Source organism: Coregonus lavaretus, assembly GCF_964263955.1.
Source record: "Coregonus lavaretus genome assembly, chromosome: 18".
Classification (NCBI taxonomy): Eukaryota; Metazoa; Chordata; class Actinopteri; order Salmoniformes; family Salmonidae; genus Coregonus; species Coregonus lavaretus.
Window position 1 is genome coordinate 20401486 of NC_140005.1, and position 17425 is coordinate 20418910.

At 47.6% G+C, this 17425-nt stretch overlaps 1 protein-coding gene across 1 annotated transcript; it reads left to right on the forward strand.

Annotated features, from left to right (window-relative positions):
- Window positions 1-15052: 15052 nt before the first annotated feature.
- Window positions 15053-16648, forward strand: ankrd63 (ankyrin repeat domain 63; the record flags this gene model as incomplete). Its single annotated transcript, XM_084181572.1, has 1 exon — window positions 15053-16648. One exon carries the CDS (start codon window positions 15053-15055, stop codon window positions 16646-16648), a length of 1596 nt encoding a protein of 531 aa, XP_084037698.1.
- Between the last annotated feature and the right edge of the window lie 777 nt (window positions 16649-17425).

The window sequence follows — 17425 nt, forward strand, 5'->3', positions numbered from 1 at the left end:
CTGGTCTGATGAAACCAAGATTGAACTCTTTGGCTTGAATGCCAAGCGTCACGTCTGGAGGAAACCTGTCACCATCCCTACAGTGATGCATGGTGGTGGCAGCATCATGCTGTGGGGATGTTTGTCTGCGGCAGGGACTGGGAGACTAGTCAGGATCGAGGGAAAGATGAACAGAGCAAAGTACAGAGAGATCCTTGATGAAAACCTGCTCCAGAGCGCTCAGGACCTCAGACTGGGGTGAAGGTTCACCTTCCAACATGACAATGACCCTAAGCACACAGCCAAGACAACGCAGGAGTGCCTTTGGGACAAGTCTCTGAATGTCCTTGAGTGGCCCAGCCAGAGCCCGGACTTGAACACGATCGAACATCTCTGGAGAGACCTTAAAATAGCTGTGCAGCGACGCTCCCCATTCAACCTGACAGAGCTTGAGAGGATCTGCAGAGAAGAATGGGAGAAACTCCCCAAATATAGGTGTGCCAAGCTTGTAGCATCATACCCAAGAACACTCAAGGCTGTAATCGCTGCCAAAAGTGCTTCAACAAAGTACTGAGTAAAGGGTCTGAAAACGTATGTAAATGTGATATTTCCATTTATTTATTTTTATAAATCTGTTTTTGCTTTGTCATTATGGGGTATTTTTTGTAGATTGATGAGGGAAAAAATAATTTAATCAATTTTAGAATAAGGCTGCAATGTAACAAAATGTTGAAAAAGTCAAGGGAGCCCGACCTGTTTTGAACCTCAACTGTTTAGCAAAAAAAAAAAATATATATATATATATATATATATATTAATAGTTTTGTTGTTGCCTGTTCTGCATGTTATTTTGGCATTAATATGTGTCACATATCAGTTTGCAAACAATGTAAAAAAATATATAATTGCATTAATAAAGCTGCATACAAACATAATCTCTTTTTTGCTTTCCTGAGTAAGGCAGCTCCAAAATGCAGGTGTTTCAGCCTAGCTCAGTGCTTTCTGTGGTGGTGGGGCAGCCAGCAGAAAATACAGAGCGTAGGGATTGGTAATGTTCTCTAGTTGCGCCGTGATTGGCTCAGTGTTCTGTCACTCATGGGGACACTACATCACCACAAAATCTATGGGGAGTGCTAGAAAATTCAAGCCCCTTGGGTGCTGCCATAGATTTACATTAGAAGTGCCCATCCAAGAAGGCACAAGGGCATTGGCCACAGATAAAATTACATCAAATCACGTTATATCTACCGTAAATTTGATCGGACTAATCATGTCAACATCATACTTTCAAAATCTTAGCTAGCAAGCAAGACAAGCAGTGATCATCATGAATCAAGTCGACAATCTACTGGCAAATCCTTTTCCATCCTTGTCATATGAAGAGTAATTATAGATAAAACGTATCGGTGCTCATCGACCATTGGACATAAACATTACAAAACAAGTTGGAAATCGCAAATTCAACCATGACTGGTTTAGAAGGAATCAGTGGCGAACTGCAATCGTTGCAAAGCAATCACTAGCCTGCTATTCAGTGGAGCGGGTGTGTGGTCCAAGTCTGGGTTTAAGGGTCTCGTTTCCAAGCTTAAAAGGATAAACATTCACATGCAACACCATGGGCCAGAAAAGGTTGAACACATTGGCCATGCTGTCAATCCAGCGTGACTTCTGCCACGTTCAAAACAACTGGAAACTCGGATCTGGGAAATCTCAGACTTCAGTGAGTTCAATACAACTGGGAACTCTGAAAACAACGAGCTCCGACTGGGAAAATACGTTTTGAACAGTCATCCAACTCGGAATTCCAAGTTCAGAACATGGGCCTCTTTCTAGAGCTCCAACCTGAAGATCACTGCCGTCATGATTCAACCTTGTTTTTTTCAGAGTTCCCAGTTGTCTTGAAAGCACCATAAATCCAGAGATTGACAGACTTTGATGACAAAGTTTGATGACAAAATATGCCCACAAGAAGGACGGCCGCGCCACCTTCCTGTTCAAGTGAGCACAGCACAATAAGGTGAGTCCAAAAATGTATTGTCTGCTGCTGCATAAATTATGTAATATGCCAGGGAGATACGTATACTGTAGCAAAGAAAGTAATACTAAGAGTATGTTGTGTAGTAAGCTGTTAGTAACCCTCACCCTAAAAATGTAGTCCCGTTTCCCCTCATAACTTAGCCTACTGTTCTAACTTGGTGGTGCACATGTAGCCTATAGCCTGTTTTAGAGAAATGTAATCATCAAATCAAATCAAATCAAATTTTATTGGCCACATACGCCGAATACAACAGGTGCAGACATTACAGTGAAATGCTTACTTAATCATTGAATATTGTAAGAGCATTCATTGTCTGCTTTATTTATCCTACGGTTCTGACTTGGTGTACAGGGAGAATACTGTAAGAACAGCCCATGTTCTGAATTCTGTCGCTGTACATTTCAAAAGTGCTGACCAAATAGTTATATTGACTACGTCCATCTTAGATAGCTCATTAATGTCTTAATCGAAATTACGGATTGCCTCTTATCCGCTCATCGTTCCCTTATGCCATAGTTTGTACATCTCAATTGTCAGTAGAAACCACATTTGTTTAAGCAAGTCAGCCACATCAGCTATGTTTTTTAAAAAGGCAGTAAATGAGGTTGAATGAACTGTTTCGCTGCCAGACAAGGCTCTGTTGATAGACAGGTGTAGCGGTGGTAAGGATTCACTCCATGGTGCTGAAAAGAAAGCTCTGCAGTTGGGACAGCTTTATGTAGGCCCTAACAGTTTGTGGGCACCGTTTGTCACCATTATAGTGCAATTAATGTATTGTTTAGTGTTGTGTCGTGATGTGACTTATTTTAATGTATGACTGTTATTTATCAAATCAACTAACTATGTTTAATTGTCACTCGATTAAATTAATCATGTAACAATTAACTCATTAGGAATTTGGGGCACCACGGAATAAGTTGTTTAACGAGTTACCATCTCCCGAAATAAACTCTTAGATATATACAGTGGGGAAAAAAAGTATTTAGTCAGCCACCAATTGTGTAAGTTCTCCCACTTAAAAAGATGAGAGAGGCCTGTAATTTTCATCAAATGTACACGTCATCTATGACAGACAAAATTACATTGTATGATTTTTTATGAATTTATTTGCAAATTATGGTGGAAAATAAGTATTTGGTCAATAACAAAAGTTTCTCAATACTTTGTTATATACCCTTTGTTGGCAATGACACAGGTCAAACGTTTTCTGTAAGTGTTCACAAGGTTTTCACTCACTGTTGCTGGTGTTTTGGCCCATTCCTCCATGCAGATCTTCTCTAGAGCAGTGATGTTTTGGGGCTGTCGCTGGGCAACACGGACTTTCAACTCCCTCCAAAGATTTTCTATGGGGTTGAGATCTGGAGACTGGCTAAGCCACTCCAGGACCTTGAAATGCTTCTTACGAAGCCACTCCTTCGTTGCCCGGGCGGTGTGTTTGGGATCATTGTCATGCTGAAAGACCCAGACACGTTTAATCTTCAATGCCCTTGCTGATGGAAGGAGGTTTTCACTCAAAATCTCACGATACATGGCCCCATTCATTCTTTCCTTTACACGGATCAGTCGTCCTGGTCCCTTTGCAGAAAAACAGCACCAAAGCATGATGTTTCCACCCCCATGCTTCACAGTATTCACAGTAGGTATGGTGTTCTTTGGATGCAACTCAGCATTCTTTGTCCTCCAAACACGACGAGTTGAGTTTTTACCAAAAAGTTCTATTTTGGTTTCATCTGACCATATGACATTCTCCCAATCCTCTTCTGGATCATCCAAATGCACTCTAGTAAACTTCAGACGGGCCTGGACATGTACTGGCTTAAGCAGGGGGACACGTCTGGCACTGCAGGATTTGAGTCCCTGGCGGAGTAGTGTGTTACTGATGGTAGGCTTTGTTACTTTGGTCCCAGCTCTCTGCAGGTCATTCACTAGGTCCCCCCGTGTGGTTCTGGGATTTTTGCTCACCGTTCTTGTGATCATTTTGACCCCACAGGGTGAGATCTTGCGTGGAGCCCCAGATCGAGGGAGATTATCAGTGGTCTTGTATGTCTTCCATTTCCTAATAATTGCTCCCACAGTTGATTTCTTCAAACCAAGCTGCTTACCTATTTCAGATTCAGTCTTCCCAGCCTGGTGCAGGTCTACAATTTTTTTTCTGGTGTCCTTTGACAGCTCTTTGGTCTTGGCCATAGTGGAGTTTGGAGTGTGACTGTTTGAGGTTGTGGACAGGTGTATTTTATACTGATAACAAGTTCAAACAGGTGCCATTAATACAGGTAACGAGTGGAGGACAGAGGAGACTCTTAAAGAAGAAGTTACAGGTCTGTGAGAGCCAGAAATCTTGCTTGTTTGTAGGTGACCAAATACTTATTTTTCACCATAATTTGCAAATAAATTCATAAAAAATCCTACAATGTGATTTTCAGGATAATTTTTTCTCAATTTGTCTGTCAAAGTTGACGTGTACCTATGATGAAAATTACAGGCCTCTCTCATCTTTTTAAGTGGGAGAATAAGTCACTTATTAAATAATTACCTCTTATCAGTCTCATTCTGAACATCGCATAATCCTTGAACCTGCAAGAACCCTAACTTTATTGATGTATCAGCAATACACAAATTGGCTTGATTATTTATTTACTAACTAACTAAATAATAACACAATACAAACACACACACACATAGGGTATTGATTACTAACTTAATACAATGAAAACAGGTCCCTTGTGGACTGGACTAACATTAGCATGAATGCTTGGAAGGGAGGGACAGAGATTCAAACTATCATTGATACTTTGGAAACTACGCTCACGGAAATACAAATGTTTAGCACCCGCTCATTCGGATTAGAAATGCAACATGTATTTACGTGTAGCTGTCCTCGATAGTTGAGTTGATGATGTAGGACTCTGGCTTGCCCACCAGAGATCCCAATGTCCTTGGTAGAGTTTCTGCTCATAGTGGTGGTTAGAATGGATTACTTCAGCGTACCCTGTAGTTCGTAGAGTTGATCTGTTAGAATAGGTACTTCAGATGTACCAACGGTTGTCTGAGAGGGATTGTCCTTCCCAACTCGTGTCTTTAGTGAAAGGTCTCTAGACGACTATACATGCCAGCTGCAGACTGAGATGATAAGGTCTAGTGCGTTGTCTTCTTCTTCACCTCATGTAGAGGTTGAGAGTTTCAGAGTTTCACAATTTTGTAATGTTTAGCTCACACTTCACATCTGCTGGTCTGTAGCGTGTCAACCATTTTAAGCCGTGGGGCTTCCTGGTCTACCCATTTTAAGCCAGGTAGCTTCAGCTTCACGCTTCCTGGTCTAGTAGAAATTCAACCATTTGCAACATCCGGCTTATATCGTAATCTGCTTGGTCTGAGGAGAGTTTTGTCACGAGGGGTTTTATACTTGAGTAGAAAAGGGGGCATTTAATCATGTTTGTGCTCATCTGGGGGTGGCCACTGACTGAGAACAATTTTTTACATTTACGTCATTTAGCAGACGCTCTTATCCAGAGCGACTTACAGTTAGTGAGTGCATACATTTTCATACTGGCCCCCCTTGGGAAACGAACCCACAACCCTGGCGTTGCAAGCGCCATGCTCTACCAACTGAGCTACAGGGGACTTGCGAAATCAATATGGAAACAATCATCTCATCTAGAATGCTAAAATCACATTGTTATTTTCACAAAAGTATTATTATACTTAATCATTCGTTTTATACAACAATTAGACACAAACCTCATAACTGGGAAGTGTACACCCCCAGAGATACAGTCATGTTGTTCCACCGTCTTTAATGACATCACAACATAGTGACAAATTTGACATGATTGTTCTTTAAGTCGCCACCGAAGTATTTAATTATCCACTTTTGGATGTTGGAGTCTTGGCGGGAAGACTTCATTTGTTCCACAGGGAAATTCCCTCTCCCAATATTGCATTGCACAGAAAATAACGTTTCTGCAAGGAATTTACGACCGGTCATAAAACTGGCCTTTGATCCTCAACCCATGAGGGCAAGTCATGACAGTTGTGTAGTGGCTTTGCTGGCATGCATAACATTTTGGGGGGGGAGTTTGCCCCACCAAAATGTACATGCTAAAATCGCCACTGTTCTTGTTGCTTTCCGAATCATCTCTTGTATCTCAACTGGCACATTATTTTCCCTTGCTTCCAGCCTAGCATTTAGTTTGGTACAGCGGGGGTTAATATAAGCCTCGCCATCTGCCTGTCCGACCTCAAAAACAATTTCGATCTCTATAGTACCACGTGCTCTCACCACTGGTGTCCCCCAGGGCTCAGTTCTATTCTCCCTATACACCAAGTCACTTGGCTCTGTCATATCCTCACATGGCCTCTCCTATCATTGCTACGCTGACGACACACAACTAATCTTCTCCTTTCCCCCTTCTGATAACCAGGTGGCGAATCGCATCTCTGCATGTCTGGCAGACATATCAGTATGGATGACGGATCACCACCTCAAGCTGAACCTTGGCAAGACGGAGCTGCTCTTCCTCCCGGGGAAGGACTGCCTGTTCCATGATCTCGCCATCACGGTTGACAACTCCGTTGTGTCCTCCTCCCAGAGTGCGAAGAGCCTTGGCGGGACCCTGGACAACACCCTGTCGTTCTCCGCTAACATCAAGGCGGTGACCCGATCCTGTAGGTTCATGCTCTACAACATTCGGAGAGTACGACCCTGCCTTACACAGGAAGCGGCACAGGTCCTAATCCAGGCACTTGTCATCTCCCGTCTGGATTACTGCAACTCGCTGTTGGCTGGGCTCCCTGCCTGTGCCATTAAACCCCTACAACTCATCCAGAATGCCGAAGCCCGTCTGGTGTTCAACCTTCCCAAGTTCTCTCACGTCACCCCGCTCCTCCGCACACTCCACTGGCTTCCAGTTGAAGCTCGCATCTGCTACAAGACCATGGTGCTTGCCTACGGAGCTGTGAGGGGAACGGCACCTCTGTACCTTCAGGCTCTGATCAGTCCCTACACCCAAACGAGGGCATTGCGTTCATCCACCTCTGGCCTGCTGGCTCCCCTACCTCTGCGGAAGCATAGTTCCCGCTCAGCCCAGTCAAAACTGTTCGCTGCTCTGGCACCCCAATGGTGGAACAAGCTCCCTCACGACCCCAGGACAGTGGAGTCACTCACCACCTTCCGGAGACATTTGAAACCCCACCTCTTTAAGGAATACCTGGGATAGGATAAAGTAATCCTTCTACCCCCCCCCTTACCCCAACCCAAACCCCAACCCCCCAAAAAATAAAAAAATAAAAATAAAAATACATTGTAAAGTGGTGATCCCACTGGCTATAAGGTGAATGCACCTATTTGTAAGTCGCTCTGGATAAGAGCGTCTGCTAAATGACGTAAATGTAAATGGGGAATTATAGATGTAATGGTGAGATGATGGATCTGGCTCATCAGAGACCTGCTGTGGGTTTTGATGAAGAGACATGTTGACCGGCTGGTGAACAGTAAGGAAGTGCTGCTTCTCTCACCTACACTATCTGGGTCCGGCTTTGCTCCTGCTGTCTTTTATATTAGCAATTAAAACCTAATTAAGATTATCAGAAGGCGTGGAGGGGTGGCTGCTGGACATGAGTTAAAAATGGCATTTTTTACCTTAAGCATTTTCTACTTCCTAGAATTCAGGACAAGTTGTTAGTGTGTTAGAGACATGTTATACTGCTGGTGGTTAGCTACACCAGTTGACACATTTTTGGAATGGTCACAGGTTAATGAAAGTTTACTTACTTTACTTGGGCCCATCGCTCCTCTCCACTGCACCCTACTTTGGGCAGTCCTCAGTATGCCTGGTTCTCTTGGTGTTGTCTGGCTCATGCTCGTTCCCTTTACTAGGTATTCAGCATGCACACTTGTTTCCCTTGGCCTTGCAGGTTTGAGGAAAGAGCTTGTCTGGTGATGTTGGTGGGGCGGCTTTCAGAGAGAATAGCTGATCCTCCCCATTTTCTCCTCTAAATCTCCTCTTCCAGGAGCCTGGTTGCTGTGCTCTTACAGGTCAATGCCATTGAACCTGAAACAATCAACTTGTTGAAAGGGATTGCTGAGGGGAACATGAATAATGTTTTTTGAACAACCCCATCAAATGAATGAACTATGTACACTGAGTGTACAAAACATTAGGAACATGTTCCTAATATTGAGTTGCACCCCCTTTTGCCCTCAGAACAGCCTCAATTCGTCAGGGCATGGACTCTACAAGGTGTCGAAGTGTTCCACAGGGATGCTGGCCCATGTTGACTCCAATGCTTCCCACCGTTTTGTGATGTTGGCTGATAGTGGATCTCTATTCCTTATAGCTCATTCCATCTCATCCCACAGATTCTCAATTGGATTGAGATCTGGTGACTGGGCAGGCCACTGCAGTAAGCTGAATTCACCATCATGTTCATGGAACCATTCCTGGATAATCCTAACCTTGTGACATGGGGCATTGTCCTGCTGAAAAAAGAAATGTGTAGATGGATACACTGCTGCCATGAAGGGATGCATCTGATTGGCAATGATGTTCAGATATCCTGTGGCATTCAAACGTTGCTCCACTTTTATCAAGGGGCCCAATGTGTGCAATGGAAACTACCCCACACCATCACACCACCATCACCAGCCTGCAATGTTGACACACGGCAAGATGGATGCATGTACTCATGTGGTTTTCTCCATACCCTAGTCCTCCCATCAGCGTGAAACAGCAGGAACCAGGATTCATCAGACCATGCAATGTTTTTGCAATTCTCCAGTGTCCAGTGTTTTAATTCCTTAGCCCACTGCAACCCCAGTTTCTTGTTTTTTGCTGAAAGAAGTTGAACTCTGTAAGGTCGTCGGCTGCCATACCCCATTAATGTCACCGTACGACGAGTTGTACATTCTTTTATGGGTCTTTGGGCACCTATGTTGTACTGGACTGTCAGTTGACTAACTGTAGCCCGTCTGTTGCTCTGCACAATTTGTGTCAGCCTTCTTTGTCCTCTTTCATCAATTACTATTTTTTTACCACTGGCCTGCCATTGGCTGGATGTCCTTTGGGTGGTGGACCATTCTTGATACACACGGCAAACTGTTGAGCGTGAAAAACCCAGCAGTGTTGCAGTTCTTGACACACTGAAACCGGTGCGCCTGGCACCTACTACTATACCCCGTTCAAAGGCAATTCAATTAATTCACCCTCTGAATGGCACACATACACAATCCATGTCTCAATTGGCTCAAGGCTTAAAAATCCTTCTTTAACCTGTCTCCTCCCCTTCATCTACACTGATTGAAGTGGATTTAACAAATGACATCAATAAGGGATCATAGCTTTCACCTGGATTCACCTGGTCAGTCTATGTCATGGAAAGAACAGATGTTCCAAAAAATTTTAACACTCAGTGTATATGAAAAACAAAAAATAACAGTGATATACAAAACATTTGGTTGCAAAACACTTCAACAGGACAAATATGTCACGGTTTCGGCCGAGGCTGCTCCTCTTCCTTGTTCGGGCGGACTTCGGCGGTCGTCGTCTCCGGAGTACTAGCTGCCACCGTTCGATGTTTCTTGTTCTTTTGGTTTTGTCTGTTCATAACACCTGTCCCTTATTTGTGTCTTGATTGTTCCCCTTATTTAGTTTGTGTGTTTGGGTCAGGTGTTATGCGTTATTGTTTTATGTCAGCCTGTGTCAGCTGTATCAGTCTCTCGTGGTTGTATTTTCGAGAGTTTGCACTGCGTGCGCTTCTTTCTTGTTTTCCGCACAGTGTTTCAGTGCGTATTTGTGCGCCACCCGGTTGGGGAGGCTATTTGTCCTATTTTTGGACTTACTAAAGTGTTTACCGTCATCCTGGTTCCTGCGTTTGATTCCACACACTCACACCACTCTGACAGAATAACGCATCGAAATGGAATCAGCAGGAGCGACCGCGCCGACCGCCGATATGGACGAACGTCTTCGTGGTCAGGAGGACCGAATGAACCAGGTCTGTCACGCCCTGGAGAGGGTGATGAACACTCTACACCGATGGGAGACCAGCGGGGTGCCCACACCTCCAACCACCGACCCAGCTCCAGCGGTCAGCCCTCCGGTTTCATCTCCGGAACCCAGTGGGATTCGGCTCTCGCTCCCGAGGGCGTACGACGGCTCCACCGCCGGGTGTCAAGGGTTCCTGCTGCAGGTGGAGCTCTACCTCGCCACCGTACACCCGGCGCCCTCGGGACACGAGAGCGTCTCAGCCCTCATCTCCTGTCTCACCGGCAAGGCGTTGGAGTGGGCCAACGCCGAGTGGAGGAGAATGGACGCCGCAACCACGAACTATGCGGAGTTCTCCCGCCGCTTCCGTGCTGTATTCGACCATCCACCAGAAGGGAAGGCGGCGGGGGAACGTCTGTTCTACCTCCGACAGGGGATGAGGAGCGCACAGGACTTTGCCTTAGAGTTCCGGACCCTAGCGGCTGATGCAGGGTGGAATGAGCGGGCCCATATTGACCATTTCCGCTGCAGCCTCCGAGAGGACGTCCAGCGAGAGTTGGCGTGCAGGGACACGTCGTTAACTTTCGACCAACTGGTCGACATGGCCATCCGGCTGGATACCCTGCTCGCCACCCGTGGGCGTCCCGGAGGGGGGGGTTCGCCCATTCCACTTTCCAGCGCCTCCGAGCCGAGTCCTATGGAGCTCGGGGGTGCTGGCGCTAGGGAAAGGAGGAGGAGGAGCCCACGGGGACCCGGCCCTTGCACCAACTGTGGTCGTGGAGGGCACACTGCGGCTAGGTGCTGGGGCGGGTCCTCCAGGGGAGGAGATGGCAGGTCTAGCATTGGGGGGTCCCCCCAGGTGAGTAGGCGCCCTGCTTACCCAGAGCTTTCTGTCGTGCACCTAACCTTGCCTGTTTGTTTCCCACAGGTTGCACCTCGTTCCCAGCATAAGGCGCTGGTAGATTCAGGCGCAGCTGGGAATTTTATAGATCGCCAGTTCTGTTTAGAGTTAGGGATTCCCCTTCTTCCAGTGGATAAGCCTTTCCCCGTCCATGCCCTAGATAGCCGTCCGTTAGGGTCTGGGTTGATTAGGGAGGTCACAGCACCACTTCAGATGATGGCGCAGGAGGGTCATGAGGAGAGAATTCAGCTTTATCTGATTGACTCTCCTGCGTATCCGGTGGTGCTGGGTCTTCCCTGGTTGATGACTCATGACCCTATTATTGGGTGGCGAGAGAAAGCTCTTAAGGGGTGGTCTGCTCAATGTGAGGGGCGGTGTCTGGGTGTTTCCATAGGGGCGACCTCGGTGGAGAGTCCGAATCTAATGCCAGCACTGCAGATTCCCCCCGAGTATGAGGATTTGGCATTGGCGTTCAGTAAGACTAGGGCTGCGCAGCTGCCGCCTCATAGACGGGGGGATTGTGCGATAGATCTCCAGTCAGGCGCAGCTCTCCCGCGGAGCCATGTGTATCCCTTGTCTCAAGAGGAGAAGAAATCTATGGAGACATACATCTCTGAGTCTCTTGGACAGGGATACATACGGCCCTCCGTTTCACCCGTTTCCTCAAGTTTCTTTTTTGTGAAGAAGAAGGACGGAGGTTTATCCGGGGTTTTGGACAGGTGGCAGCTCCCATAACGTCTCTGTTAAAGGGGGGTCCGGTGCGCTTGCGGTGGTCAGCTGAGGCGGACAGGGCATTTGGGAGACTGAAGGACCTGTTTACCTCGGCGCCGGTGTTGGCGCATCCGGATCCCTCTTTACCGTTCCAAGTAGAGGTGGACGCGTCAGAGGCCGGGATAGGGGCCGTTCTTTCCCAGCGTTCTGGTACTCCACCTAAACTCCGTCCCTGTGCGTTCTACTCTAAGAAGCTCAGTCCGGCGGAGCGGAATTATGACGTAGGAGACAGGGAGCTGTTAGCCGTGGTACAGGCCCTAAAGGTGTGGCGGCATTGGCTCGAGGGGGCTCAACACCCTTTCCTCATTCAAACTGACCATCGTAACCTGGAGTACATCCGGGCAGCTAGGAGACTGAATCCTCGCCAGGCTCGTTGGACTATGTTCCTGGCCCGGTTTGTGTTTAAGATCACATACATCCCGGGGTCCCAGAACGGGAAGGCAGATGCTCTGTCCCGGCGGTATGACGCAGAGGAGAGGTCAGTTGAGTCCACGCCCATACTACCGGAGTCTTGTCTGGTTGCTCCGGTGGTGTGGGAGGTTGATGGTGAGATCGAGCGGGCGTTACGCACCGACCCGAGTCCTCCTCAGTGTCCTGTGGGTCGGACGTACGTTCCGCTCGAGATACGCGATCGCCTCATTTGTTGGGCTCATACGTCCCCCTCCTCTGGCCATCCGGGTATCGGCCGGACAGTGCACTGCCTTAGCACGAAGTACTGGTGGCCAACGTTAGCTAGGGATGTGAGGATTTATGTCTCCTCCTGTTCGGTGTGTGCCCAGTGTAAGGCGCCCAGACATTTGCCCAGGGGTAAGTTACAACCCCTGCCTATTCCACAACGACCCTGGTCCCACCTCTCGGTGGATTTTGTTACCGACCTTCCCCCCTCACAGGGGAATACTACCATCCTGGTCGTTGTGGATAGGTTCTCGAAGGCCTGTCGTCTCCTTCCCATGCCGGGTCTACCCACTGCCCTACAGACCGCTGAGGCTCTGTTCACCCATGTCTTCCGGCATTACGGGGTACCCGAGGATATAGTGTCTGACCGAGGCCCCCAGTTCACCTCTAGAGTGTGGAGGGCATTTATGGAACGGTTGGGGGTGTCGGTAAGCCTTACCTCGGGTTACCACCCGGAGAGTAATGGGCAGGTTGAACGTGTCAACCAGGATGTGGGTAGGTTTCTGAGGTCATACTGTCAGGGCCGGCCGGAGGAGTGGGCGAGATATGTGCCCTGGGCCGAGATGGCACAGAACTCTCTTCGCCACTCCTCCACCCAACTAACCCCGTTTCAGTGCGTGTTGGGGTACCAGCCGGTGCTGGCACCATGGCATGAGAGCCAGATCGAGGCCCCCGCTGTGGATGAGTGGGTAAGGCGCTCGGAGGAGACGTGGGACGCTGCACACGTCCATCTGCAGCGTGCCATACGTCGACAGAAGACGAGCGCCGACCTACACCGCAGTGAGGGGCCAGTGTACGCACCTGGAGATCGAGTCTGGCTCTCAACCAGAAACCTGCCCCTCCGCCTGCCCTGCCGGAAGCTGGGTCGGCGGTTTGTGGGGCCGTTTAAAGTCCTGAGGAGATTGAACGAGGTGAGTTATAGGTTAGAACTACCTGTTGACTACAAAAATATTAACCCCTCGTTCCATGTGTCTCTCCTCAGGCCGGTGGTAGCTGGTCCACTCCAGGACTTTGAGATTGAGGAGACTCCTCCGCCCCCGTTGGACATCGAGGGGGCTCCGGCGTACACCGTGAGGTCCATACTGGATTCTAGACGCCGGATGGGGGGTCTTCAATATCTCGTGGAGTGGGAGGGGTACGGTCCGGAGGAGCGGTGCTGGGTGCCAAGGAGGGACGTGTTAGACCAGTCCCTACTGACCGATTTCCATCGGGGTCATCCTGCGCGCCCTGCTCCGCGTCGTCCGGGTCGTCCTCGAGCTCCGGGTCGGCGCACGGCTGGAGCCGCGCGTCAAGGGGGGGGTACTGTCACGGTTTCGGCCGAGGCTGCTCCTCTTCCTTGTTCGGGCGGACTTCGGCGGTCGTCGTCTCCGGAGTACTAGCTGCCACCGTTCGATGTTTCTTGTTCTTTTGGTTTTGTCTGTTCATAACACCTGTCCCTTATTTGTGTCTTGATTGTTCCCCTTATTTAGTTTGTGTGTTTGGGTCAGGTGTTATGCGTTATTGTTTTATGTCAGCCTGTGTCAGCTGTATCAGTCTCTCGTGGTTGTATTTTCGAGAGTTTGCACTGCGTGCGCTTCTTTCTTGTTTTCCGCACAGTGTTTCAGTGCGTATTTGTGCGCCACCCGGTTGGGGAGGCTATTTGTCCTATTTTTGGACTTACTAAAGTGTTTACCGTCATCCTGGTTCCTGCGTTTGATTCCACACACTCACACCACTCTGACAAAATAAAGCATTGAAAAAACATTATCCTCAATACAGCATTCATCACGGTAGCCATGTTCAGAGACCTCTCTCCTGTCACGTGGACAGAACATGATATTATTAGTATCACAGCATGCAGCAGGTTACATGGAAAAATAATAGATGTTGTGGTACAAACAGAGTTCATGTCACTGATTACAGAGATCAAAGGGATCAAAGGCAGTGAGAGGGCCAGGTTTCCTGGCACAAGGAAGCAGAGGGGAGTCGCTACAGTATGTAAATAATACCTCAATTAATTGCCGCTGTATCATAGGGGTGGGATGGTGTTTTTGGCACCTGTGCAGTGATGAAAATCCCTTGAAAACAATCACATTTCCATTCTATCTTAAAAAGCTAAATCGGTGCTCCAAACCTGACAATACTATATTATTCTCTGAAACCTTTGGTAAGAGAAGAAACTATTATCATGCATATGTATAAGTCATAATATAATACATTATTTAAAACATTTATATCATGCAGGATTAGCTGACCTTTAGCAACAAAATGGTATAAATGGAAAATCCAAGCTTTCTATTTTGACCCATGTGAGAGAGGCTGGTAAAGTTAATTAGAGCTGTATGTGAAAGAATGGTATTAAACCTGGGGGTAATAGAGACTGGTTTAAGCACCTCTTTTGCAGCCGCTTTAACCTGGCACACATAAAAAACACAGCCATGTTTTTCTCCTTGAGTAATTATTCCGTTCAAATAGCATATATTTCCTCCCGGCGGAGGGAGGTTATTCTGAATAGATGTTGCAGCAGCATAATGGTCCTCAGATGGCTGTTTCCTTGACAACGTGGGGAGGGTGTGTGGAGAGAGGTATAAAAACACAGGCAGCTCCTCGCCGAGGCTCACTCTGAGATAAATACACTCACTGTCAACACAAAGAGGGCCCTGATTCACTTTACCTTCCTATCTCAGAACACAGTCTGAGCCTCACCTCCAGAAGTTACCGTCAAGCATGATGAGACCTAAGGATCTGCGCCAGGGCTCTGGCACCAAGACCTTCCTGGACGCCATGCACGATGGCAAAGTGCACCTGGCACGCTTTGTCCTGGACGCGCTGGACAACCGCATAATCAACTCCAAGACGGAAAATGGCCGTACCCCTCTGATGTTCGCCGTTTGCCTACAGGACCCCGGGGGCAGGGCTAAGTTTACCCGCTTGCTGCTGGAAAAAGGGGCCGACGTGAATTGCCAGGACGAGCACGGGCGTACCTCCTTGAGCCTGACCTGTGAGCTGGGCCACCTGGACGTGGTCAAACTCCTGGTGCAGTTCAACGCCGACCCTGATGTATCTGACGCCTGGGGGAACAGCGCCCTGATGTACGCAGCCTACACCGGCCACAGCCACGTGCTGGAGTTCCTGGTCAGGGCTTTCAAAAGAATGGGCCTGAGACTGGACCGCACCAATCAGGCTGGCCACTCTGCCATCCAGGTGGCCAACTTCTTTGGGCACGACCAGTGTGTCCAGGCCCTGAACTCTGGGAGGAGGGGGGTGGTGTCAGATGACCCACTAGGGGAGGTCGGAATTGGGAAGGAGGCCGGGACAGAGCGGCAGCAGCCCAACAAGCTCCCCAGGCAGGTTCTGGAGAGGTTCTCTAAACAGTTCCACAGCCAGGATGAAGACCATCTGCCTGGCGTGTTCCAGAGACAGCTGAGGGTCGGGGACAGTAACAAACTGTGGGCGCGCATCAGATGCCAGAATCAGTCCCTAGATAGAAATGGCAATCACCTTGAGAGGGCCCTGTCGGAAGAAGAACAGGATGACATATTCACAGCCAAACAGATACAGAACCATAAGCTACGGGACATGGGGGGAGTTAAAAAACTGAGCCATCACCCAGAGCCATGCCAGAAAGATGTCAGCAGACACAGAGGAATGAAACTGGAGGTGCCAAAGAGTATTCCACTCTGGGACAAAGCAAAGCCATTTAACCTGGACCTCCTGAGCAGCAGAAAGCAGTCCTATCAAGGTGATATGCGTGACATGAGTCTATCAGGCAGTAAATTAAAGAGAGCCTCGCTGCAGGATGAGAGATCCCTGATAGCTAAGATTGAGTGTCAAGAGAGCACCTGTGAGGTGACAAACGACGCTGACAAAACTGTCACGGCACCAAAAGCACTTTTAAACTGTAAAAATAAATCTCAGAGAGCGCCCGAGGATTCCACCAGGGCGCCAAATAATGATAATAATGACGTCACTCAATCAAGCAGGAGAGGGAGTCAGAAGCGCGGCAGCCTCCCGTCGAATGGGCGACTCAACAAACTCCTCTTCCACAGAGCAGAGATGGAGCCAGAGACGATTCCTGTCCGTCCACCGGGGTTCACCGGGCTGGGGACCAGATTACTGCGGCGATTCACTGCCCCCGAGTTCATGAGAATGGTAATTGACTGTTCCTCCGGTTCCTCACAGGGCAGAGGGAGGATGTCCCGGTCCGAGACTTTTCCCTTTTCAAACACGCACCAGAGAGTTAACAGTCAGCCAAGCGTGGACAGCATTAGCGGGGTGAAGTGTGAATTTGAGAGCAGTTCCCGAGTTGTCTCCCTCGAGTAAAAGGGAAACCAACTGTTCAATTTGGAGAATTAGTGGCAGTCGATTTGATAAAGCACTTTAGATTCCACATGTTTAAGCAGTGTGGTAGCTTATCTCCTTTATTCTTAGATTGTAAAATAACAATAATCATATAGCTCTAGCTAAGCTCGTGTTTCTTCAGACTAACGAATATAGCCCATTGCTTTGTCTGTAGATTCAGTCATGTGCTATATGCATAAATCGTAATGATGGCAGTGTCGCTTTTATTTGACAAAAATAATGTTATCTTATACTATTAATGGAATATGTAGCCTATACTCTATGTAAGCCTGTCATGTATAATTATTAATCATGATGTTAATATGCACAAGCTATGCTATATGAATTGTCATATATTTATTAAAATATTTAAAAATATGACAGAATTCTCATTTCTGTATTTGATATGATGTGTGTGTGAGAGAGAGAGAGAGAGCGAGAGAGAGAGAGAGAGAGAGAGAGAGAGAGAGAGAGAGAGAGAGAGAGAGAGAGAGAGAGAGAGAGAGAGAGAGAGAGAGAGAGAGAGAGAGATGCAACTATGTGAAAGGGGACATTAAACATCAAACTGAATTGAATCAAAATAGCAGTGCTTAAATTATCAAGATCAAGAGTCAATATGCATTATTTATTGATTTTTAGAAAATGTAAATAATGTATAATTCTCTTCTTCATGAATGTCCTACATAGAAATACAAATACGTGAAATATGTTGTATCACTGGTAAGAATACAAAGACAATGTGCAATGTGTTCTCAGCTG